The following is a 27,876-nucleotide window of genomic DNA, read 5'->3' as shown; positions in this document are numbered from 1 at the left end:
CAACAAAAGTAGAAATCCTACAAAGTAGAATTATTGTAGGTTTTGGTTTTCCCTATCTAATATAATAAACATACCTACTTAAAACTTAAGTTCATAGTGTGTTTTGTTAAATTTTATGTAGAATTTTTTCTGTATATTATTAATTTTATTTCTGTTTTTCTACTTACGGTTATTTTACTAATCGTCCGCTCCCCTTCCACTTGATAATCTAACAATATTAACAATATTTTATCGGCTATTTATTGCTTTTTAACAAGTATATATACATAATCCGAAGTAGAAATATGTGTTTGCAGTTTCGGTGTACAAGTGTTTGTATTTTTGTGTAACTAAGTAAGTGAAACATTTTTCTTTTATAACCTATATACATATAGAGTAGACTAAAAGTTGAGAAACGCCTAATTATATAAATTTGATTTTTGAAACGTTGCCAGATTTACCATTTTTCTGATATCATTAGTTACTTTGGTTTTTTAAATATAATACCCTGCATAATGTACCTACCTTTATTGAAATCTCCACTTTAATAACAGTTTAACCGAATACTTTTTATTTTATGTAGTCAGGAACATCTCAAAATGATAAAACAAAAGCCTAATCGTCTCAATAAATTTTTTATTCAAACTAAGTAAAACTAAATTTGAACATAATAATTAAAAGTTTACTATATTGCTGAATTTTTGTCTCCCTAATCAGTGTTCAAAATGTCCTCCGTACTTAATTTGAGAGTATCCTAAATAATGATAGTAAGCATCTATTACAATCTTCTCCATCTTTCTATAGAAATTAATCATTTAACGCCCAAATAAACTTTTTTTGAAAATAAGAAAAAATCGTAATCTGTGAATTTGTTCTATTGGAGTCAATATTATACAACAACCTTTTTTGATTATTTTATTAGTTTTCATAGTCACTACATAGGAAGTCATAAATTCCAAATACTCGTATTAGACGTACAGTGGAACTTGGTTATAGCGTCATTGAAGGGTCCAGTAAAAAAATGACGCTATATCAGAGTTACTTTATAAAAGAGGTAGAAAAAAAAAAATGAAATTTTAACGAGGCAAAATTTTATTACAGCATTATTTATTATTACAGCTGCATTTAGGATAAAAAATTAAGAAATAAAACATATCATGTATATGAAACTTACATTTTTTATGAAAAAGTTCTCTAATGCTGAAAAAAGTCAGTTATTTTCTTCTGCACAATCCTCTCCGAAAAATAAAGTTTTTCTGTAGTGTCCTTAGTAATCTGAGCTGCTTCTTTAGTAATTGTGGATGTCTCCCTGAACTGGTAAAATCTGGATATGGTCTCAGCAGCTCACATTGCTTCTTGGATTGTAGGACAAGCTGTCTTCTTCTTCTTCTTCATCAGCATCCATTTCCACATTTTGCACTTGTTCCACAATTTCTTTATTACTTAAAACTTGATATGTTTCTACCTGATCGTCTACGGAAATGCAGGAGTTAAGATCAGTTCCAAACTCTCTCTGGTTTACATTAAATTTTTGTATCCACTCTGACAAAGGAATTTCGTCATCCTTGCCAACATCCTGAACATTGGGAGAAACTACAGTCAATTTAGCTTGACGAAAGCACTTACAAATTGTCACTGACGTAACCGCACTCCACGCATTGTCTAAAAACTGAACTGCATCAAGGATGGTAATGTTTACGGGTTCCCCAATGTCCATACAAAAAATCATCCTTTTCAAAAGCTGTTTCCGATAATGGCACTTTAAACTTCTTATGACTTCTTGGTCCATAGGCTGAAGGACTTTAGTGCAGTTGGCTGGTAAGAAAACTAGGTTGATATTCGTCAAATTAAGCTTGGGATGGTCTGCACAGATGGGCTAGCAGAAGTCGTCCACGCTTTTTGTTGACTGTTTAAAGTTTTCCCAATAACCAAAAGCTTTCTTTTCTATGTACCTGTCATGTTTGCACAAACAAAAGCCGTGACTCTTGTTTTGTAAGCTTTTCACCGACACATTTTTGATTTTTGAAATTTAAAGTTTTGTCTGGCGCTAAATTGTAGAAGACACCAGTTTCATCGCCATTAAAGATATCTTCATCCTTGTATGGTTGGCCATGTGCTTTGTAACCAATCACCTGTTACGTTCCCGTCCACACATTTTGCCTCTCTAAACAATTTTCGCGAAGGAAATTGAGTGCCGGGCTTTAAACCGATCTAGCCAGCTGTTAGAGCATGTTCACCAAACAGTTTTCCGAACTCTGTAGCTTTCTCCTTTTAAAGTGGCCCGGAGAGGAATATCAAAAATGCGACACTGCTTGAACCATTTGAGTAGAGCTGAATCTACATTACCACGAATACACTTCCTAATATTTTTAACATTTTCTCCCTTCATTAAAGGCTTTTAAAATTTTGTCCTTGTTTTAAGGATTGAGCTGACAGTTGAATCAACAAGTCCAAATTGCCGAAATACATCAGCAATTTTTCGACCAGGTTCAAATGCTCTTATAACACGTACTTTATCTTTAATAGGCAAAGCCTTTCTTTAAGTACTACAACTTGCCATATTAAAAATAAAAAGTTAATTACTAAATGAAATTTCAAAACAAAACGAGCCGAACACAAGTTCACGGTAGCGAAAATTTCTTAAACTGACTGTTCTGAAACAGAAAATTTGACTGTTAGGATGGCACTGATAATGGAGAAATCATATAACTGTCAAGGTCACATAACTGTACACAGAAGGGATAATCCGACTTTCTCACATTCTTGAAAGAAACTATGCCGCAAATTTTATTTTTCATAAAATAAAAAACGACAACCTACTGTAAAATTTTATGACGCTATAGACGAGGCTTACTTTATTTTTAGCCGATAAAACCGGGTTTTTAATAATGTTATCGAATAGTTTTTGGTCAGACCTATTAAAAATTGACGTTACAACCGAGATGATATAACTACCGAGGCCGTAATATCCAAGTCCCACTGTATGTCTTTTATTTTATTGATACCTGAATATTATTATTACAATGCAATGCTAGAACATTAAATACTATTACATTCTAATTATTATAGCGTATTATATGCGGGAAGACAAAAAATGCACAGATTAACCATACATTTAGAGCAGTAAGTTAGGGGCCCTCTTTACATTTGGTAAATTGACATCGTCCCTGCTGATCTCTCTTAGAGAGGAAATGGTTTTTGGCATCAAATCTGACATCAACTACAACCGGCGTTCTTGATGTCGAAGCCCTTGAAGAAGGTCTTCCTGTGGCAATCTTAGATCCATGCCCTAACTTCAGGTAGGGAACTGCAATGGTTCTTTGAAATTCCTTTATAGAAAGTGGCTTTTCTTCCACTTTTTTAAAAAGTTGGCCAGCGTTGATAATTGCCATGTCTATAATTCGCGTTATGAGACACCAGTACCACTTTTTTCCTCGTATGGGTATACGTTGCTTTTCAAGAAGTCAGTGGTGCTGATCTACAACAACCATAAACTTATTATATCTGTTGATTGCGGCTGGCTACGACACGTGTGTTTTTGATTGCCAGTGGTTCAATTGTATCAAAATTGCTGGCCATTGTGACACATTTATTATCGTTCCATGTCAGCAAGAGTATTTTGTTTTCAAAATCAAAAACTGAATTATCGCTACCTCGAACACATTTTTTAAGAATCACAGTTTAAGTAAGATTCTGTCATTGTGTCAAGTGCCTATTGCGCGATAACCTTTTTTTTTTTTAAATCTGACAATAATTCTATGAACGTGAAGAAATTGTCAAAAAATACTTGATAGGAGCTTGGATTGGTGACAATGGACAGCATATTGTTGACCACAAGAGTTCTAAACGGTTCAAAAACTTGTTGTTCTGCTACCTCTTTTAAAGCTTTTCTTTCGAAATTTAAAAACTTTCACAGGACTTTACCTTTATCTAGTAAGACGAGGTATCGTAAAAACATATTACGATACTCGTACTTTAATAGAGCCTCTTTCATTGGAGATGGCTGATATAATAAAATTAATTGACTGCCATATATTTCCATCCCAAAATATGCTGTTTTGCTATTGTATAGGTTTTTACTTTAATTTTAGATCCACGTTCCAAAGATGGGTGCAAAGGAGAATTTACTTTTGCTATTTGACCGACCTAGAGAACCGATAGATCTCCCAAAGGGCCCCAGAGGCCTTAAGTTCGAAGTCCCTAAAGAGTATTTGGTAAGTTAGCGTGATCATTTATTACTTTTGAATTATTGGCTATGTTTTATTAATTGCATCTGTATCGACGCCGATGAAGAAATGTCAAAATAAACGTATTTTAAATTAAAATTGTGGATAATATTGCGCAGTCGAAACTCTGTCAATCATTTGTTATAAATCTTCCAGGTAAACCTTAAATGACTCAGACGTACCCCATTAATGTTTAATTTTTTTCTATAAAAGGTGTTTTGAATACATTTTTCAATGAAAAGCTAAACCACTTTGGTGAAAAAGTATCAAGTATCATCTTGTCTAATACCTTTACCAAGGAGCATTTTTTCAGTTTTTGTATCTTCATTATTGAATATAATGGTATCGTGAGTTTATTCGAGCATCCCTCAGGCCTGACAAAAAGGACCAAGTTTCAATACTACCGAAAGCCTTGTGAAAGTCAATAAATGCCATATTGTAACAGTACATTATATTCTGTGGTTTTCTTAATCAGTGATATGATTTTTTGCAGGTGGTGAGCAGTAACAAACCCTTTTCAAAATGTTACTCACATTTCTTGGTCCTTCGTAATTGATTTTTTATTCAGGTGTAACTGTAAAGCTCCATGTTTTTTTGGGTTATTCCTCTCCTGCCAAATCTTGCACTCCGATATACATGATCAATGATCAATGGTCTTCACTCTCAGAGCAGATAGCAGTACAGATAGATGTACAAGATATCCATATGGATCTTTAATGTAGTGGTTTCTCCCTGCTTTCTACATCGTTGTTACGCCGTTGACCTATTTCTCGTTTCATCCGCCTTTAGGACCAGTTTCCCAACTCTAGGACAAAAGAATGTCCTACCACTTACTAAGCTGTTGGCGCACACACATCAAATTTGGACGGTCGATAAAAGTTCGATCTAACAAATTCCTTTGGTGGCGCGAAGAAACAGTGTGAGCGTGCGTACGCATCGATCGCCAAACGGCACAGTATCAAAGGCGAACGGTATTATGTGAATACAAGCCTGGTTTTGGTCTTCTTACCTGGTTGTGGTAAAAACATACTCGGAACGGCTGTTCTCTTAATGCCCCTATGTCCAACTTTGATTTTATTCTGCTCTTTAAAATGACTGTCGCATACATAAAAATTGTTACAGATAGTTTCTGTTGCAGCATTCTCTAATTTATGGCTCTTAACAACATTCACCCATTTATCAAACGTATCCATATAATTTAGTTGACTTGTATAAGTTTATATATAATAAAAGGGTATTGCTTGTTAGTAGTATCCATGCAATCTGGAACATATCTTTTTTGTTTAGTTCCTAATGTTTCCATTGTTATTTCATGTAATGTGTTCGATTCCATAATTCAAAATTGTTTAAAATTGTACCTTTTTGCACTATTTAGAAAAAAAAAATCGGTTGCCTGTAAAGTCGGTTTTACGGGCGAAGATTTTACGTGACAACGTCTTTTTCTCGGTAGAATATTTATCGATATGAATATTATTAAATTGCACAATAGGAACAAGGAATTGAATGAAAATAAGAATTGCACAAATTTTAACTATAGAAATATATTTTGTTTACTAAAACATTGTACATGTAAACTTAAACTTAACTAATTTCTATTTGAGTGATTTTGTTGAGGATAGGACGATGATAGGAGAAATAGCATCGCACCAGCGGACCGATCATGTTTGAGTGGGAGAGAGACGCAAGGCATTCGCCGGTCCGGCGGGCCTCTCTCTCGTTCGGTGACTCATCGTAACAGACGTGAGCGGGCGTTACACTTTTTCATGAGTGACTCCGAGCCACAACCTAATTTAAGACGTTGTCACGTCAAAACCACTAAAAATATGGCGTCGAATTTTTCTCAAGGGAAAAAAGACTTTGATTTTAAGGACATTAAATGATAACGAACACAGCACAGGAACGAGATTAGCACTGCCACCAAACGGAAGGGTGCACAAATAAAAACGTGCGTTGACCTTGGATATCCTTGTTACCAATCTAGGTTTAATTTATCTGTGGATGTTGAGTGGAGGGACAATTTAGGAGTGTGTGAGTGGAAATAGGCGCACTATAGCTCAGAGGAATAAGATTTCTCTCGGGATTGTGACAAATCCAATTACTTATCTGAAATTGTTTTAGTTATCATAGGCCTATATAAAGAAAACCTATACGTTTTCTGCAGATATTTAGGCGTATTTTTTAATTATTAACAATTTAGAGTAAAACGACATTTATTCGATTTTTGCTTACCATTAAAAAGCTTAATATATGAGTTAAAATTACAACAGTTTATCTAGAATTAGAAGAATTTTTCACCAAGTAACAAAAAAACAAAATTTGTTTAATTTACTAATGTACTAATTTACGTATTTTGAGAACGATTTCCGAAGTGGAAATTGTGGGAACGTCAATAAACTTACTTTAACCTTTAATTGTGGCTTATTCCCATTTAAATAGTAATTACTTTAAAATAAAAAGAACTTTAAGATAACGATTGTTAAACATTGTAAAATTAATTTGTTGCTTCGAAAACTGCAAATAAGACAAACTCGTTGATTGTTTATAACTATTGTAAAAATCAACCTAGAGATTTGTTTTTATGCTCAAAGTTGCATATTGTGGTCCTTAACAAACTCTCAAAAACTTCAGACCGATCCATCAATTTTTTTTTAAAGTTATTTAATTTGTTCATCCCAGAGACCTTTTCTATGCAATAATATTAGTCAGAAAATGACTAATGTTATTGCAAAACTCTAGGCATACCAAATGAAAGATTAAGAGTTAAACAATCAAATGTATCAAAAAAGTGACAAAATTTTTTTAAAACGCATTAACCTTTTGCAAGATTACGGTTATTTTTAATTTATAAACATTTAGAATAACTTTTAAACTGTTGCTTGTATATAAATTCAACAATATTTTTTTAGAAAGACGAATATCAAAATATTGAAAGAGAACCGGAGACATCAGTCAGAAGTATTATGATGCCACCTACACCATTTTTCCAAATAAAGAAATTCCCTTTACCTCCCCTAGGTGAAATTCTCGATTTAGGGATAGACGAAAATTTCTCTTTATTTATTCCAAGACATAAAAAGCTTGCTGCACGCCTAACTTCGATATTTATGGGTAAGCAAAATGGTGTTTTTTAAGTAAAATAATGTTTTTATCGTACAAAATAGTTGGATAAAATTGTGTTTATTATTTATTTAAAATTCGACGCTAAGCTATCATAGTATACAGACGTCTTTTTTGATACTCTGCAAATGGAGTTAAAAAATATCTAGCAAGCTATAAAATAATTAGTATGTTACATACTTGTTTTTATAAGCCAGCTATTCAACAACAAATTAAGAGTAGGATGATCTCATGGATGATGACCTACAATCAAAGAACATGTCTAACTAGTTGTTACTAAAAACGTAGTAAAGAAACAACACATAAACAATATGAAGTCAAATCTGCAAACAAATATCAAAGTCGTTTTCTTTCTTCAATGACATTACAGCCTAAATCAAGCCTTGGCCTTCTTCAACTTATACTTCCAACTTTGCTAGGCCCAAGTCTTATCTTCCCCAGTTTCTCACCTTCTTCTTCACGTGTCACGGATATCAGCATTGCGAAGGCTTCTCGATATTCTGCCACATGAAATAATTGTCCTATATTTGATATCCAAGTCCATTCACGAATGGTTTTTAACCAATCTAGGTTCTTCATCATCATCATTGGCTTTTACAACTGTTCGTGAGTTTTTGCCGCGTTTACTATTGCCTTCCATTGATTCCGATCCCGTGCTATTATTTCCCATGGCCTTACTTCCATCTTCTCCAGGTCTTCCCTGACTGCGTCTTTCCACCCTTTTCTAGGCCTTCCTGTCGATCTTCTACCATCTGGTCTTTCCCAAAACACATTGCTAATCAGTCTGTCGTCATCACTCCGTACCACGTGGCCGCCCATCTTAATCTATTGGCTTTTATGTATCTTACGATGTTTCCTTTCCCGAAGAGAGTCTCTACTTCATTGTTGTATCTGCTCCTCCATTCATTTGTCACGCTGTCCCTGCAAGGACCATATATAATTCGCAGGATTTTGCGTTCCCATACTAATAGCTTATTGATTTCTTTCTTTCTCAATGTCCATGTTTCACTTCCATATGTCACTGCTGATCGTATTATGGTTTTGTACATTTGGATTTTGGCACGCCTTAAGAGAAGCTTTGACCTCATTAGATGTTGAATGGCAAAGAATAATTTATTCCCCGCCAGTATTCGTATTTCAACCTCCCGTTCTCCTGTGTTTTCACTGGTAATTGTTGCTCCTAGGTATTTGAATTCTTTGACCACCTCAAAATTATGATCGTTTATGGTAATGTTTTGTCTTATTCGCTGTCGTTCCTTTTTTGATACGACCATGTATTTAGTTTTTTCTTCGTTTATTTTCAGGCCTACGCTTAGTGTTGCTTCTTTAAAGTTCGATACTATATCCTTAACTTCCAGTGTTGTCTGTGCTACTGCATCTACATCATCTGCAAATGCGAGAATAATCTTTGCTCCTCTGGCAGTTATGTCTGATTTGACTCTGGTATAGATTTTTCGCATTGCATATTCCAATGCTAGGTTAAATAGTAATGGGGACAGCGGGTCTCCCTGTCTGAGTCCGGTTCTTATGCCGAAAGCCTTTGAAGTTTTGCCTCCTATTCTAATTTGTGCAAAGGAGTTGTTGACACACATTCGCGCAATCATGGTCAGCTTCTTTGGTACGCCTAACTCCATCATTGCACTCCATAGTTTTAAGCGATCTATGGAATCATATGCTTGTTTGAAATCTATGAAGATCTGGTGTACTTCTTTATTATATTCCCAATACTTTTCTAGCATTTGTCTGATAGTAAATATTTGGTCGATTGTTGATCTTCCAGGCCTAAAGCCGCATTGGTAATGGCCAATAATTTCCTCTGTATATGGCAGTAATCGTTTTAGTACAACTGAAGCTAATATCTTATATGTAGTACCGATTAGTGAGATTCCCCTGTAGTTGCCACATGTATCCTTTCTGCCTTTTTTGGGTATTGGCACGATAATACAGCCACTCCATTCTTTTGGCATTATTTCTTGTTCCCAGGCTTCTTTCATTAATTGGTGTATTTTAGTTCTAAGTTCATGCCCTCCTTTTTTAATCAGTTCTGCATCAATATTGTCTAGTCCCGGGGATTTTTCATTTTTTAGGGTTTCTATCGCCGTGATAATTTCTTCCAGGCTTGACGGGGGTACTTTTATCTCGGCCGTTTGGTACTCACAATTTGCTTTATTTCCATCCGCGTCTACCTGGACATTTAGAAGACTTTCAAAGTATTCAGCCCATCTTTCGATTATTTTATTTTCAGCTGTAATCATTTGCTCATTTTTATCTCTCACAAAGTTCGGTGTTCTTATATATGCACCTTTCTTATGTTGTCTTACTCCTTTGTAGAATTTTTTATTTTGCTTGCTTCTGTGTTCACGTTCTACTTTTTCAATTTGTTGTTGTAAATGTTGTCTCTTTTTTCTCCTTACTGTTCTTCTGGCTAAGGCTCTCTCTCTATTGTATTGTTCACGCTTTTCATCCGTCGGGTTTGCTAGGTAGTCGATTCTTCTTTTGTTTGCTTCTTTTAAGGTATCCTCGCATTCTTCATCAAACCATTTATTTGTTTTTGCTTTTCTCTTCCGACCTATACACTTCTCTGCTGTTTCTGTAATGATCGTTTTAATGGAGTGCCATTTCTGGTCTATATTTTCTCTTTCATTTTCTTTCGTTTCCAACACCTGGAATCTGTTTCTCAATTCTAGTTGGTATTGTCTCTTTCCCTCTTCTTCTTCCAATTTAGACACATTCCATCTTTCGATCTTCATCTGTTTGTCTGTTGTTTGTGTTGAGATTCTAGTTCTGAGCTTGGCCTTTACTAGGAAATGGTCTGTATCACTATCTGGTCCCCGTCTAGTTCTTACGTCTATTATACTACTGGAATGCCTCCCATCAATTAATACGTGATCAATTTGGTTCCTCGTTCTTCCATCATTTGATCTCCATGTTACCTTATATATGTTTTTCCTGGCAAATTGGGTGCTTTTGATAATCATGTTGCACCCTGCTGCAAACTCAATCAGCCTTGAACCATTGTCATTGGTAATGTCATGTAGACTCTGATTTCCAGCTAGTCTAGGTTCTTACGTCTAGCAAATTTTGCGTATCCTCTGCCAATTTATCCTTCCACCTTTTCTGGAGCCTTACTTTTGATAATGCTCCGTGCATTTTACTATGTATGGCTTATTTCGGCAATCTTTTGGCTTCCATTCTCTCTAAATGACCATTCCATCGAATTCTCTAAAGTTTCACTAATTCTGTGATCGGTGCCTAGTTGAACACTTGGTAAAGTTCATGGTTGTACCTGGATTTGTAGACTTCGTTTTCGTTAATAGATCCAAATATCTTCCTAAGGACTTTTCTTTCAAAGACTTTCTTTTTGTGTTTTCTGTCATCATCCATATCTCGTGTCCATAACATACTATTGGTCTTATACTAAATTTGTAGACCTGATTTTGGATCTTCAGTGTGTTTTTTTAGAGTAAAATACATGGCTGAGTCAAAAATAAGCTTTGTTTTCCTTTACTATTTCTCTTTGAATTGTGAACCTTTTTACAGTTTTAATATTGTCCTCTAATTCAACTGTGCTTCTGCTTTCTTTAACTCTTGCTTGTGTTAGCTTCTTTGTCTTTTGATTACTAATTTTTAGTCCAGTCACTTTTGTCCCTATTTTTTATTTTGAATATATTCTGCCGTTTGACTATTGAACAGTCCTCAGTGAGCTTATTTTGTATTTGGAATTACAAACATTAATACTAAAATCTTATCTAACGCAGAGATATTTTCAAGTCAAACTAAACAATCCCATGCCTAATTATCACCTAATTAAAGCGGGAGTTCCACAGGGTAGCTCTCTGATTCTATATACTGCACACTTATCTGAAACCAACCATACTATGGTAGTAATATTCGCAGGGGAAACGGCAAACTCTCAGCTAATGCAACCCCACTCATGTCATCTGAAGTCTCGCAAAGAAAAGCTACGATATCATGAGGAAGCAGCATCAAAATAATATTTTATGCTTTTTTGTATATATAACTTGCCTATTTCTTAAATGTTTTTGTTATTTTAAGATACTAACGATAACAATGAGTTGCTGTCTGTGGCAGTATATGCTCGGGAACGTGTCAATCCTATCCTCTTTGTCTATGCGTTATCTGTAGCCGTATTGCATCGGACTGACACTAACGACCTAGATTTGCCATCTGTAATGTTTTCATTTCCCGATAGATACGTAGACAGTCAAGTTTTTTCCAAAGTAAAGGAAGTAGCTTACTATGTTCCAGAACGTCAGAGGGTGAGTTATATTATTCATATGATGTATTCATATTTGTAGGTAGTCAGCATGTTTCTATATTTAGAATTACAACAATTAATTCATGAAAACTGTAATAAAAAAATGTAAAATCTTTGTTTAAATTGTTATATAAATTTGGAAGATTCAGAGAATTACGGACGGCTCGAAAAGTCTCGACATCATCCAACCCAGGACATCGATAATAGGAGACCTTCTGTCATCCTTCGGCGCTGGAGTGAACAGTTCTTCAACATCTATAACATTGAATCTCCACACGCACCGATCATTAGTGCAGAACCTAAGTCGGATCGGTACCACATATTAGTAAAGCCGACGTGAGTGTGGCTATAAAGAAGAAGAAGTCCGATAAGGCAGCAGGGCCCGACGATATTCTAGTAGAAGTGTGGAAGTTACTTGGCCTCTACGGTGATGTTATCCTTGACGAGCTGTTTAACAACATCATTGCCGAAGGCGAAGTTTCCAACTCCTGGTGGACTAGTAAAACTGTGCCCATCTGGAAGGGCAAAGGTGACGCCCCAGAATGCTCCAACTATCGTCTTATGCTGCTGTTATGCCACGCTATAAAAATATTGGAAAATGTGGTAGAACCTCGACTCAAAACTATCATTTGCATCAATCCCAACCAGTGTGGATTTGTAAAGGAGAGCAGCACAATGGAATTCACGCAGCTAAGCTGCTCTTGTAACATCACAAGATTCGTCCAATCTATGTATGTACGCGTTTGATGCGGACCTTCACATTATCTGGGGCTCACAAGAACCACATTCATAGTGGGTGTTGCTTGCCGACGACGTCTTCCTCGCCACGAATTGCAGCAGCAAAGTCAACAAATTGAAGACATAGCTCGACTATGGGTTGCGGTTGAACATTAAGAAGACCAAGTATATAGGATGTGAATCTTAAACCAATGGCACAATCAGCATCGATGGTGAGGACCTTAAGAAAGTCAAAGAATTTAAATGTCTGGGTTCTGTAATCAGCAGCAATGGACACAAAACTGCCGACAGACAATCCCGCATTAACGCAACAGGAATAAAATGGCGCCAAGATCGATTTAAGGTACTTTCAAAGGTTAAAACGATCTTGTCTTGTGATTTAAGGTAAAAGTATACAATAACTGTTGTCCACCCAGTGGCTCTATATGGAACAGAATGTTGGCCAGTCACAGGAAAACAAGAACATGTTATGCATGTCATGAAAATGAGGATGCTACAATAGATGTTAAGTATATCAGGCTACGATCACGTCAAAGATGAAGATATTAGGAAAATATGGGAGTTGCTTTAATTTTTGACAAGATACAATTAAAATTAAATATATATATATATATATATATATATATATATATATATATAAGAACCACCTTTATCTCAGTATACCCGCCTACAGCGTCTTCAATGAGTAGGCCATCTATTCAGTATGGAAGAAAACATGCTTTCAAAAAAACTATTGAATGCAGTAGTGCAGGGAAAGAGACCTGTTGGAAGACCGAGAAAGCGATGGGAGGATGATGTGGATAAGGAAAAAAAAATCTCCTTGACAGTCGATCGTGAAGAAAAATGGGTACAGACTGCAATCAATGGAGAGGTTTGCTAAAGGAGGCCAGAGCTGAAATTGGTCTGTAGAGCCATAGGAAAGATGGATGGAAATCAGGTCCAGGTTAATTTTAGACTCAAGTGGAACGTGACACTAGTTGTCTGGACGTAACACCAAATTTTTAACTCATATTAATATGCTACTCTACAATTAAATCCCCAATCCTGTTTAGATTTACGGTATATAACTACGGAGTTGCGCCAGTGGCAGTAATATACACATAGTCTAACGTACCCAGAACAAGGTACGAAGAAAAACATCCACACTCTGGGGATTGATACCATTAGAAAGATGTTCTAGAGGTGTTCTAAACTACGAAGATATGCTCCATTATCACGTAAATGTCAAGGTCTTCCAGCTACTTGACAACACGAACCAGATTAGGCAACTCAAGAGAATTAAACCGTGTGAGTTAATGTAGTGAAGTGATATTACATACAGAGCATAGCGCGATAGTGAACACGTTCATCTTAGTGTAATGAGGCGCTGCTTGCTAGGGACTAAAGACATACTACTGAGTAAGACTTTAATCTAAAAAACTTAAGTTATTTTATGCTAGCAATTTTTCTATCAATGAATAGATTTTATAATCTCTAATACGATATATGTACAATAATACTCAACTAAAATTTTTATAGATTCCGATCAAAATACCTATGAACCACACGGCTTCCGATATGGAAGACGAACAACGTTTGGCATACTTTAGAGAAGACATTGGAGTAAACCTTCATCACTGGCATTGGCATTTAGTATATCCGTCGGAGGGCTCGCTGAAAATTGTTCAGAAGGATCGCAGAGGAGAACTATTTTACTATATGCATCAACAAATTATAGCAAGGTGAGAACTGTTATTTTCTTAGATCTTCTATATTTACTTCTGTACATGTTCTACTACATATATGAGAGTTAAGAATTCGGCTTGTTCATTGGATTGGATTACATTGATGGATGCATTGGATGACATTGAAATTGGATTAATACCTCTATGGAAGGTTCTCACGCCATCTTTTGAGTGGTCGTCCGATACTTCTTCTGCCGATTGGTGACTTATCTCTTGCTATTTTGACGATACATAATTCTAAGCTATTTTATTTCCATTACTTGTTCAATAATGATGCATCAATTTTTATTTTACATCTGGTTGGTTCTTTGCTGGCTACTATTGTTTTAGTTTTCTGAAATGGGATTGTCATATTGAATTCTTTTGCTCTTATGTCAAATCTGTGGACCAGTCTTTGCAGACTATCTTCTTCTTGGTATACCAATATTGCGTCGTCTGCGTAACAGACTATTCTTACTTTCTTGTTTCTCATTCCATATCCTCTTCCTTTGTTAACGCTTTTGATGATTTCATCCATGATTAAATTAAAGAGCATAAGGCTCAATAAATCCCCCTGTCTTATTCCGCTACCTATTTCTATAGGTTCTGTAAGTTGTCCAGTTCCACTTCCATTTTGTTGTTTTGGTAGATGTTTTCAATAGTTTTCATACTATTTAGGCAGTAGCGCACCTAGAATTTGCCTCTGGGGGGGGGGGTTTGGTTGGTCACCAAATTTTTTTTTATGATGTTACCTCCATTTTGAGTCCATAAAATGTGTAAGTAACAGTGTCGGAATAGGGTCCTGGGGGGGGGGGGTTTAACCCCCAAAACCCCCCCTCGGTGCGCCACTGATTTAGGGGAACTTCTCTATTATATAGAAGATGGATTACATCTTTGAGTCTTACTCTGTCAAATCTTTTCTTTAAGTCAATCCGACACAGAAATGCTGCGATATCTCTAGTGATATCTCAGTAATTTGTTTTAAGACGAATATTGCATGTTCCACTACGAAAACTCAATTGTTCATCTGCTAAAGTTATACTCTTATCCATTAGTTCTTGTAAAATTTTAGTCGTAGTTTAAAATATTCCAACATTTCCAATTATGCAAAAAAAATGGGACGACTGACGAATCTGGGCGATCAGTTTCATTTTGTCTACACAACCAAGTTTCACGTGATAATAACACCTCTTAACGATTGTATTCAATAACACTTTGATTTTGTTGGAACATCATTTTCCACCAGGAAAAAGGCTTTTTCAACACAAACAATACTGATCTTTCCAATCATGTGAACATTACAGAAGTAGCAATGTAATTTTTAAAGAAATTGTTCCCCATTTTCAACTGTTGATGGTTTTTCATATTATTGTCACCATTTAATGTCTCATTTTCATTAAACTTTATAGATATAATTTTGAACGTCTTTGTAATGGAATGAAACGGGTGAAAAAATTTAGCAGCTTTAATGATCCTATCCCAGAAGGCTATTATCCGAAATTAGATACTTCGATTGCAAAAAGAACCTATCCTGCTAGAGCACCAAACATGCGTTGGAACAATATACAACGAGAACCTGAAGAACTTCATATCGATATAGATGAGATGAATCGTTGGAGGGATAGGATATTTGATGCTATTCATTCTGGATTCGCCAGAGATGTAAGTTAGTTTATTACTCATATTTATATTATTAAGAAATTCACAATGTATCAGGTACTTAAGTATTTTTTAGTCGGTTGGAACAGCGGTCCAACGCACTAGTGGACTCAACTCTACAGAGTACGCTTTGGGTACAAGATGTGATTTGCAGTTGCGCAACTTTTTATAAATACGAAATAAATATTAAATGGGAATTATTTCTACATTGTACTGAAAAGTACATCTTATTGTGGGTAGTACGAATCACATTAGCAGATCTCATCACAATTGCTTAAGAAAAGCAGTATTGGAGTTCTTATCTATATTTCCGGTCAATCCCCACCGAGATTTTCGGTATCACCACAGTCATCCGAAGATGCACCTTGCAATTTCTCGAATTTAAACATACTTTGTTCCTGGTCTGCTGAGAAGACAGTCGTGTCTTAGCTACCGCCATCGTCAATCCTACGTGGGGATTTAAGGTTTGATAAAAACATTATTTATTATAAAATTACCTTGTTGATGTGCTATATCAAGTATCACTTGTTAGATACATTTGTTGAGAATTTATATTGTTGTGCTGAACTTTATTTTACATTTACTTTACTCTACTTTAATTAAACAAGAAATTCTTAAGAAGAAGAAAAGTGTCCAACAAAATCAATTCAGCTATATAAATAAACACATTGGAAGTACTAAAACCTTCTTGTTTCACTATATACTTTGATTGAAGTTTATATGAATTCATTTAATGACGAATAAATGGATCAACTGCTTCCCAGAGGTTCTAGACTAAAACTGCTGTAGGAAAATATGTGGACGCTGTATCAGCTCTCCTTCTGTAAGGAGGCCGCTGGACATGTTTCATCATCTTCATAACAAGAGATAAATAAATAAAGGTATTCGGAAAATCATAATATAGTTTCGGCAAAAACTTCAAACTCCACTCCTGTTATTTCTGGCAGGTGAACCTATCTGGTCGTCTACTTAGAACCAGAATCATCATCTGACATTCACGAGGATCAACAAGAAAGTGAAGAAAAATTATCATCGCTACGATTCTAACCCTCTTAACCTTGAATATTTTAGTGAGAAACGTTCACATCGATTTATCTGTTGTTTAATTCAGATATTATTTTAACATTCATGTAGAAGTGAGAAAAAAAAGCGAAATAAAATAAGGATAGCTCTTGCTTTCACCAAAGACAATTTAGAAGTGTAAATAAACATTTAGATTATGCTTATTCTCGTTAAAAAATAAAACGCAATTCTCAAGTGTTTAACAAAAACCAAAAAATTTTTATGGTATACCTAGTGGATATAATAAAAATGCTATAAAACAATGTTATATTCCGTCCATAATAGAATCATTTAATTGACTGACGTTATTTTGCCATATTTTTATTTTTAACATTTATTTTTTCAGAAAAATCGTCAGCACGTCGAATTAACCGAAAGCGAAGGAATCGACATTTTAGGTAACATGATAGAATCCAGTATTCTGTCTCCAGATAAAGATTATTATGGTGATTTGCATAATATGGGCCATACTCTAACTTCTTACGTTCATGATCCTGATCTTAGATTTCTAGTAAGTTCTTAAATTTATAGTCACACTATCGTTCTATTTTCTCTCATATAATTTCCTGGTGCTCATACGTACCTTTAGGTTGTGCTACATTTTTTGAATGATGAAATTTAAAAGTTTTAAAATAAAATCTCAACGATAAATGGATCTGTGTAAGTTTTAATATTCAAAAATATTATTTTGTAAATGATTTTGAACAGATAAACTGATAATTTTATCTAATGCCTCCTTTTTTGTTAGCATCACTCAGTCGAGTCCAGCTCCTAATATATTTAAACATATTAAATGAATTGACATTATAGGAATCGTTTGGTGTCATTGGCGATACCTCAACTGCTATGCGAGATCCATTTTTCTATCGCTGGCACGCGTATATGGATGACATATTCCAAAATCATAAGAACAGATTACCTAGCTACACTGTTGATCAAGTAAGTATTGTACACAGATACTTGTATTTTTTATTCTCATTTATATGTTAGTTAATAAAAATTTTTATTATTATTCTTTCTTTCTTTCTTTCTTTCTCCCCTTCCTTTTACCCTAATAAGGGTGTCGGATTTGGGCTAGCTATTTTAATTTCCATTTACCCACCTCTTCCATTCTTTCCTGTTTCCTGCCATTATTTTCAATTCCTCGAGTGATTTTTGTTTAAGTTTTCCCGCCTCTACTACTTGCTGTATCCATTTTTTTCTTGGTCTGCCTCTTTTTCTTTTTCCGATGTTTTTTGCTTCATAAATTTTTCTTGTTATTCTATTGGATTGCATCCTCATCAGATGCCCATACCAGTTCATTTGTCTCTTTGCTATTTTGTTCATTATCGGTTCCTGGTTGGCCATTCTCCTAATAGTCTCGTTGCTTAATCTATCCCATTTTGTCTTTCCAACTATCTTTCTTAGATGTCTCATCTCCATTACGTTTATCCTGCTCTTATGTTTTTCCAGAATTGTCCAGTTTTCACTTGCATAGAGCACAGTCGGTATCACTATTGTGTTATATATTTTTATTCTTGTTTCTCGTGCAAGTTCTCTTTTTCCCATTATTGGGGCTAACGCATAATATAACTTGTTTGATTTCTTTGCTCTATTTGTTATTTCCCAGTCTATTTTTCCATCATTAGTTATTATACTTCCCAGGTATTCGTAAGTTGTTACTATTTCCAATTCTGAGTTTTTACATTTTATCTTTATTTGATTATCTTCCTTATCTCCTTTGCCGCTGATTATCATTATCTTACTTTTTTCCTCGTTTATCTCCATTTTAAGTTCTTCTATTTGTTCTACCCATATATCCATTAGTTTCTGCATTTTATTCTCGGAATCTGCTATTAGTACTATGTCGTCTGCATACATTAAGGACTCTATTGTTACCGGTTGTAATCTGCGGTAACCTATTATTGTCTGTAGTTGATTAGTTCTGACTCTAGTGTTTCTTATCAATTCGTTCATTACTATTATGAATAGCAAAGGGCTGAGACTATCTCCTTGTTTAATACCTCTCTTCCAATTAAATGCTTCCGATCTTTCCCCTGTTATTTGTACCCTTCCTTTTACCTATTTGTAAGTACTTTCTATAATTTTTATCAATGCATTTCCCGTTTATTATTATTCAAAAAATTTAATTAAAAATTAGAAACAATAATCTCTAAATGTCGCATTTCTCATGTCAATGTTCTCATGTTCTCAATGTCAATTTAAGTTGGTCTAAAAATCAATAAAATCAAAAATGTCGCTTAAATACAATTAATGGAGAATCATAGATACCATTTAAAAATTTTTTGTTAACGTCCTTTATAAAAGGTATATAAATTAAAAAACCCAAACGGGCTATGTCATGAAGACAAAACGTTTTCGGAATCCATATTCCTAAAACGTATGGGATATATATATATATATATATATATATATATATATATATATATATATATATATATATATATATATATAACTGGATTTAAGACTTTAACACCCACAACTTACGTTGTGAACAATTTTTTAAATACAACTTATTGATATTTTATATAAATGGTTAAAAGGTAATAATTAATAAAACTTACCATTTCTTAATAAATTTCTTATATTCTTTATCTTTTCTTCTTATTTTCTTCTATTCTTCTCTTATTCTTAATATAAAATTTATTTTTCGGGAACTATTTATGAGTCGAACAGTTTTAATTTTTACTAAATGTAATATTTTTGCCCATAGTTAAATTTTGCCGATGTTACTGTAGAAGATGTTGAAGTCCAAACAGAGGATGCGCCTGTGAACACTTTTCAAACACATTGGCAACAATCCGTAATAGATCTATCAAGCGGCCTGGACTTCGTACAGAAAGGTGCTGTTCCCGTGGAGTTCACACATCTGCAACACAAACCATTCATCTACATAATAACTGTCAATAATGACACGAACGGTCCCACTACTGGAACTTGTCGAATCTTTATGGCCCCCAAATGCGATGAAAGGCATAGCTCTTGGCTTTTCAAACATCAGAAAAACATGTTTATTGAGCTGGACAAATTTACAGTAAATCGTGAGTCTAATTTTATTATTAAATATTTCTTATTCTTCGCGTTAATCCGTAAAGTTCATGTACATATGGAAAATTATTAAACTTATTTTAGAGTTATTAGGACTGTGTCAAAAGTTTGGTTTAAAATAATTAGAATAGGTAATTAAACGTAATATTACAATGCCATTGTAATATTCGCTACAAGTTTTGAAGAACTACAGACCATAATGACGCAATTATTTCAAGCTTCGGAAAAAGTAGGTCTTAAGATGAACTTGGGAAAAACAAAAATTATGAAAAATACACCGAACATTACAGAAATAACGTTGAACGACATAAATTTAGAAACAATAAGTGAATACATCTACGTGGGACAGATAATGAAAGTTAACAAAGAAAATCAAGCTGCCGAAATTACTAGACGAATAGGGTTACCATGGGCAGGATTTGGAAAACTGAGTTGGATCTTGAAAAGCACTAAAATAGAACAATATTCAAAAACCAGAATTTAAGATTAGTGTACCCTCCCTATACCCACGTATTGTTCACAGACGTGGACACTCACCAAGTCTAATATGAATATAATAGTAAAAGCACAAAGAGCGACGGAAACATCAATGATTGGGGTGAGACTTATAGACAAAAAAACAAACAAATGGATTAGAAGCAAAACCAAAGTAAAAGACGCATGAGAACATGCTGCCAAATTAAAATGGAGCTTCACAGGACACAATGCACGCCTAAAGGATAAAAGATGGAACCACGAAATACATACGATGGATTAAGATTAAGATTAATGATTTTGAAATTTAAGTTCGGAATTATAGTAGTGAATGCAGCGAAAAATATTATATTGTATTTTGAATGTAAAAAATTGAACATACTGGTAGCAGGCAAGAAGAGTTACTTCTTCTTCTTCTTGACTGGCTTTGCAACTCGAGGTGGGTCTTCGCCGCATCCACTTACATCTTTTACGATCTTGTATTTCTATTTCCCATTGTTATACCCCAGTCCTAGCCATCTTTTTTGGGACAGGTTACTGATCTTCTACCTTCTGGTCTCTCAAAAAACACTTTCTTTAACATTCTGTCTTCCTGTGATCTTACTACATCACCTGTCCATTTTATCTGGTTAGCTTATATATGTCTGACGACGTTTTCAGTCACACACAGAATCACCAATTCAGCATTGCGGCGCCTTCTCCACTCTCCTGTCAATTCATTTCTTTGAGGTCCAAATATTATTCTTAGAAACTTCCTTTCTAATACCAGCAGTTTAATTATTTACCGCTGATATAGAGTCCATGTTTCACTTCCATATGTAACAACTATGCGAATAATTGACTTGGACAGGGCTGGACACGCCTAGGACAAGGACTATGCCGGACTTGTCTAGGTTGGGCTGCATACGTCAGATTGAAGTATACATTCCCTGTGAGCCTTAAGAGAAAGTTAAACAATAAATGTCTTCTTCCAGTTAGAACATATAGATCCAAAACAGCGCTTACTAAAAATAATGCTAATAAACTGAGAAGCTCATAGAGGAGAAGGGAAAAATCAATATTAGGAATTAAAATCCAGTAAAGTCCATGTTGAAAACGAAGAGATTCACAAAAGAACGGCCTTCCCTCGCTCAACCTTTTCCATCTCTCTCTGTTGTCCCATTCTCCATCGTTTAGGTCTCTTTTACTCATGGCGCCTTCTACTTCGTTCCTCCAGGATCTTCAGGGTCGTCCTCTTTTTCTCCTTTCTATGGGACTTCATTCGGTTATTCTCTTTATCCATCTGCTGTCGCTAGTTCTTCTTACATGTCCATACCACTTTAGTCTATATATGTAAGTATGTCTTATGTATGTCATGTTCTTTGCTTTATTTCATCATTAGTTCTGCTATCCATTTTGGTTACTCTGCAGCATCTTCGCAGACATTCCATCTCTGTTGCTACTATTTTACTGCTATTTTTATTGTTTATAATCCAATTTTCAGCCCCATATATCATAATATTTCGCACTAATGTTTTATAAATCTGTGTCTTCATATTTAGGTGTCTATCCCACCATACTGAGTTAAGTTGTCGGAATGCTGTTCTTGTTTGTCCTAATCTTTGCTTAATTTCTTCCTTTGTTGTTGCCTTTTTCGTGATTATAAACTCCACGTATTTGAATTTATTCTTTCCTTTGATTGTTACATTGTCGTCAATCTGTAGATCTTCTATATCTTCTTTACTTGTAGATAGGTACTCTGTTTTCCCGAGGTTAATATCTAGGCCAGCCTTGGTATATTCTTCTTGTAGTTTCTTCATCATGTAACTGAGGTCTTCTTGGTCTTGTGCAATCACTACTTGATCGTCTGCAAAGTAACGTATAATAGGTATTCGTTTTGTACCGGTACTCTCATGCCTTCGCATTTTCTTTTCCATATAGTCAAGGCTTTCTCTGAGTATATTTTAAATAGGGTTGGAGGTGTGGAACAACCCTGCAGGAGCCCTTTTGTTGTGGTGAATTCTCCTATGATTCTTGTTCCCATTTTAATGGACACTTTATTTTCTTTATACAGAGCTTTTGTAGCTTCTATGAGTTCCGTCTGTATTTCTAATTTGTACATTGCCTTCCATAGTTCTGACTTTGGTACATGATCTCCCTGTCGTAAAGCCTGCCTGATCCTCCCCGGTTTTGCCTTTTATCGCTTGCTCTATCTTTTCTCGCAGTATCTTTACATATAATCTTGTCATGTCATATATGCCTCCGTCCATTCCCTTGGGAGCTGTTCTCTATTTATGGCTTTCTGAAATATCCATTTTATCATCCGGTGTAATTTTTTTGAGCCGTACTTTATAAGCTCAGGTGAGATACCTCCAGGTCCCAGAGCTTTCTTATTTTTGATTGCTTTTATGGCCGTTCTCATATCGCTATCTGTTATTTATATTTCCTATTGTGGGGATCTGCTTCGTCTTCGCCTGTTTTCTTCTCCAATGAATTGTGGTCTTTGTTCTGTTAATAGTTCCTTGTAATAATCCTTCCATTCTTTGTCCTGTATATTTCCCAATTTAATTTTTTCTTTTGAGTTTTGTTTCAATCCTCTCAGTACTTTCCATGACTCCGAAGTTCTTGTACCTCCTATGTATGTTTCAATATTTAAGCAGGTCTTTTCCCATCCTTCATTCTTTTGTTGCGTTATTTGTTTTTCATTTCTCTATCTTTTTCTCTATATTCTTTATAAACTTCATCGTTTCTTGTAGTCAACCATTTTCTGTATAGTTGCTTTTTTTCTCCAATTAATATTTTTGTTGGTTCATTTATTTCATAATAATGCTGTTTATTTGTTCAAGAAAATATCAAGGCTAAAATGGAGCTTTTCAGAACATTTAGTACGGCACAGAGATAATAGCTGGACTAAGAGATTGTTAGAATGGACACTGGGTAAAGATAAGAAAAGCCGAGGAAGACCACCGATGCGATAAAGGGGCATTATACGGAAAATAAAGCATTACTGACATAATATGGAGGAGTCTTATATCCAACAGTAGACATGAAAAGGTGGATGAAGATGTTGATGGTGATGATGAGGATTTTATTACTTACACGCAATATAAAATTTCATTATATTTATCAAATTGACTCCAGAAAATGGTTCAGTGAGATGATGCATAGCCTCATTATGCTATTAAGGCTCTAATGTTTTTGAACGAACATTTTCTCGCACGGTGAATCGGTCGAAAAGCGGTAATATAATGGTAAGCTAGATCTTCAGGTTTCAATCTCTTTGATTTTCTTCTTTAGGTAATCTGACATTTTACTGGTCAACTTTTTGTTCTGGACAACTCGTGAAGTAGTAAAAACTCCTGCCTAATTGTTGGTCATTAATTTTCATCTCTCGTTCCACAAAATTATGTAGCGATCTAAAATAGACTGGTTGTCGGATTCTTGTCAAAAAAGTGATTTTGCACTCTGAAAAATATATTTATGACAATTTTTAATAATATTTGTAATGCTTTTCACTTTTAGTGACACCCGGAACAAACATAATAAGTAGAAATTCAAGCGAATCTTCAGTGACAATTCCATTTGAGAGAACTTACCGAAGCTTGTATGATAGGAGACCAACAGGAGGAGATGCGTTGGCTAAATTTAATCTTTGTGGATGTGGTTGGCCCGAAAATATGTTGATACCAAAAGGAAATGATCGTTTTAAAGCAGAACTATTTGTGATGATTTCTGATTTTGCTGGTGATAGGGTAAGTATAAAATAAAAACTATGATAACTGTTCTACATAACTACAAACTTATCTAACGAAAAATGCTTAACATTCTTCAGGATGTTATGCATGCATAAAGCAGACTGAATATAAATATATAAAAATTAAGCGGGACATAATGGTCCAACACAGAATACCCCTTCGACAAACACCGATACACTATATTACTCGGGAAACATTGATCACCAACATAGCCGAGGAGTAGCAATTATTGTTGATATAGCAACCAACAGAGCAATCGAAGGTTTTATCCCAATCTCAGAAAGAGTGATGCTCCTACAAATAAGGACATATCACACAAAACTAAATTTGAATTCTACCAACATAATAAAGAAGCCTGAAAATAACAAAGAGAATATAAATCATTGTAGTTATGGACGACTTCAATCCAAAAGTCGCCAGGGGAAGAGCTGGAATAATAATGGAAAATGAGGGAGGAGATCAGCTTATGCAATTCTGCCAAGAACTTTTATTTTTACATTAAACGCTTTAATTCTTATTTTAATATTATTGTTATAATTTCAGATCGACCAGGATATTATAGGCAAACCTGGAGACGCAGGAAGCTATTGTGGTATTAAAGATAAAAAGTATCCAGATCGTCGGTCTATGGGTTACCCATTTGATAGACCACCCAGAAAAGGTGTTGATACCCTTAAGAATTTCCTTACACCGAATATGAAAGTTACTGATGTAGTTATTCAATTTAATAATACAGTCTTTTCAGAGTCAGGTAAAAATACACTAGCTAACAAGGCAGTTTTTTTTATATATTTTTTTTTTAATTAGTAACTGTGATGAAAATATTAACTTGATTTGGGTACCGTCATTTTCACCTATGTAGCCAGGTCTTTTGGCCAAGTCGTCTTCAGTCTTTGTTCCTCCATTGGTGGTTGATATAATTCACTGATAATTTGGCTGTGGTGCATTGAATTAAGAATTTTGGCCCTGTTGGCGTGAAGTGCTATGACATCTTTTACGGTTGGTGCATCTAGGTCATTGTGGATGGTTGCATTGTTCACATACCAAGGGGCGTTAGCTATCTTACGCAGTGTTTTTAATGTGTCTGCAAAATTTTTTTATTTGAAGGTTTGCTAGAGCCCCAGAGTTCTACGCCGTAAGTTCATATTAGTTTTAGTATGACTTTGTAAAACAATATTTTGTTCTTCAATAACAGTTGTGACTTTCTGCCAAGTAACCAATTCATGGGTTTTAATTTTATATTAAGCTGAGTTTTTTTGGCGTTAATGTGTTGCTTTCAGTTGAGATTTCGATCCAAATGCAACTCAAGATATTTCACAACGTCTGTAACAGGAATAAGGACATTGTTTAGACTAACTTGTGGACAAGTTTCTTTCTTTTTGTTGTAAATGGCATATATTATGTTTTATCTACATTTAAAGTGAACTTATTAAACTGAAACCATTTCTGAATTGTAGCAAAGTCGGTTTTATCAAAGTCGGCAAAATTATTTTTTTTTTGGTATGTTGTGGAGATGTCCATGTATATAACCGTCGAGAAGGTAATTTGAAAAAGGTGTTTGTTTTTACGAAGTCTTCGCTTTGGCAAAATTAAATCAATCGATCTACTCTGTCATTTCTGTTTTTAAGTCCATAGTTTCCTACTTGTTCTCCTACCTTACCTTGACCCACCTTGGCATTAAGATCGCCCATTATTATGTTAATGTGTTGCTTTTTTATTGTTTTCAGGATTTCTTCTAAATCGTTGTAGAATTGTTCTATTTCATTGTCATCTTTATCTGCTGTTGGTGCATAGACTTGAATAAGATTTATTAAGTTATGTCTTTCTTTCATTTGTATTAATATTAAGCGCTCTGAATAAGGAGTACAGGTAATCAGAGAGTTTTTCCATTTCTTTGAAATGATGATTCCAACTCCGCAACGATAGGTGTTGTTGTCGATTCCGGAGTAATAAAATAAGCCATCATTTCGTGTTGAACATTTGCCAGATCCTGGCCATTCTGTATCGCTGATTCCTAAAACATCGATGTTTAGTCTATTCATTTCTTGTTCAACATTATTCAGTTTTCCTGCAGAGAACAAACTTTTAACAATCCACGTTGCAACTCTTAAAGTTGTCGGTTTCTGCGCTCTTGTACAAGGATTTCGCATGTTTACGACCAAGTGAGCCTTGTAGTCTTGTGTTTCTCTCACTCTGCCGGATCTTGGTATCCTATTCCCATGATCAGTAGGGTTTCCAGTATTGAAAAATATGAACATCGGATCTATTGATATTATTTAAATAATACATTAAATTATTATCAATGGATCAAATTGGTGGTAGGAAAAGATATAAAAACAGTTGACTTATTTGGTCTTAATCTTATAGACCAAGGTCTTTTAATAGATCATGGGGTACGCACTTGATAAAAGTATTTTTCAGTGAGTACGTGAAGATTATGAATAACATGTATGATGGAGTAACAACTGATGTTAGGACATGTGTATATGAGCAAAAAAAGAGAAAAAACATTTATTTTGTTTGATTTTATTATGTTTATTATCATTTTTTCTTGTTTTAATATTATTATTGTAATTTTAGACCAATAACAATCACAGCTGTAATCAAAACCATTTCCGCCAATTTTAAACTGAATATAAGCATTAGAAATGGATTAATTCAACACAATAAGTGAATCCTTACATCCAATGAAAGGAATGAATTATATTTATCGTGAATTTATCAATATTTTTTAACTAGATACTTTTGTATTACTTTTGGAAATAAAAAACCTTACTTTTCTTCATACGACCTGTTCTTATTACCTCTGTATCGTCATTGCGTCATCGTCGTTGTGTTGTTTGATAGAAAGATTTCCATAAGATTGAAGTGAAAATTCTGTAAAACTGCGATAAGATCACCTAGGATAAGAAAGAAGAGCAATAAATGCATAAAGCGGAAATAGTAGAATTCTTAGATGGATGAGTGGAATAACAAAAAGAATACAATTAAGTATCATCCTCCATAAGGATCAAAGGGTCGAGTTTTAATAATGTGGCAGACAAAACTACTATTAGATGTTCAAAAAACTCAAAATTTTTCATGATTAATATTTTCAAAAGCGATTTCCGAACGGGAAGTGGAAACATTAAAAATAAACTAGTTCTAAGTACAAATGTGGTCTAGTACTGGTAAATAGCGTATTTAGTACATAATAATTATATAACAGTATAAATTTATCGTAACAATCGGAAAGTTCTTTTTTATTATCAATTGTCTGCGGCATGATAAATCAGGGAACTCTTTATCATATATCTATTTTGACGTAATAGTTACATACCCAGATATTTATTTTTTCGTTAAATTATTTCATGATAAAAATATTAAAATATGGTGATTGATTTAAAAATACTTACATACATATCTTACCTGTACATGAACAAAAATAGCCAAACACATTAAAAAAAAAAGAAATAACACCAGCTTTTAGAACAAACAACAACTTAGGCAAATATATTTAAAACAACAAGAGCCAAAATAAAAAGCACTTACACAGTGGTACAAACTTAAATGTGGCGACTGCTCAAAAACCTAGATCGGTCAAACTGGTAGAACTTTTAACAAACGTATAGCGGAACATAAATGGGCATTCAATAATAGAAACAGAGATTATACATACGCACTTCACCTAATGTAGTCAGGTGAAAAATTATGGAATAAATTAATTTTTTCGAGACTGGCCGAATAGTGTTCTCAATGGCCATGAATTGCATTTTATAATAATAATTAATTTTCAAACCTCAGCTTCCAAATTCTTCTTCCAGCTTTTTTTATCATGTAGAAGATGTCGTATTTGTCTTCTGCTAAAATTCATTGAC

The 27,876-nt window shown here is 34.5% G+C and overlaps 1 protein-coding gene across 1 annotated transcript; it reads left to right on the top strand.

The window, feature by feature from the left end:
* The first annotated feature begins 157 nt into the window (after window positions 1-157).
* LOC140432866 (phenoloxidase 1-like) lies at window positions 158-26,753 on the top strand. Its single transcript, XM_072521015.1, has 12 exons — window positions 158-333; window positions 4,071-4,193; window positions 7,112-7,313; window positions 11,379-11,602; window positions 13,858-14,060; window positions 15,452-15,704; window positions 17,110-17,274; window positions 17,574-17,702; window positions 19,477-19,804; window positions 23,787-24,016; window positions 24,563-24,770; window positions 26,600-26,753. The coding sequence occupies exons 2-12, from the start codon at window positions 4,086-4,088 to the stop codon at window positions 26,605-26,607; spliced, it is 2,058 nt and encodes a 685-aa protein (XP_072377116.1). The 5' UTR covers window positions 158-333; window positions 4,071-4,085; the 3' UTR covers window positions 26,608-26,753.
* The last annotated feature ends 1,123 nt before the right edge of the window (window positions 26,754-27,876 follow it).

This window comes from Diabrotica undecimpunctata, chromosome 1 (assembly GCF_040954645.1).
Source record: "Diabrotica undecimpunctata isolate CICGRU chromosome 1, icDiaUnde3, whole genome shotgun sequence".
Lineage (NCBI taxonomy): Eukaryota > Metazoa > Arthropoda > Insecta > Coleoptera > Chrysomelidae > Diabrotica > Diabrotica undecimpunctata.
Note: the sequence above shows the minus strand (reverse complement) of the source record. Positions and strands in the feature narration are given on the sequence as shown.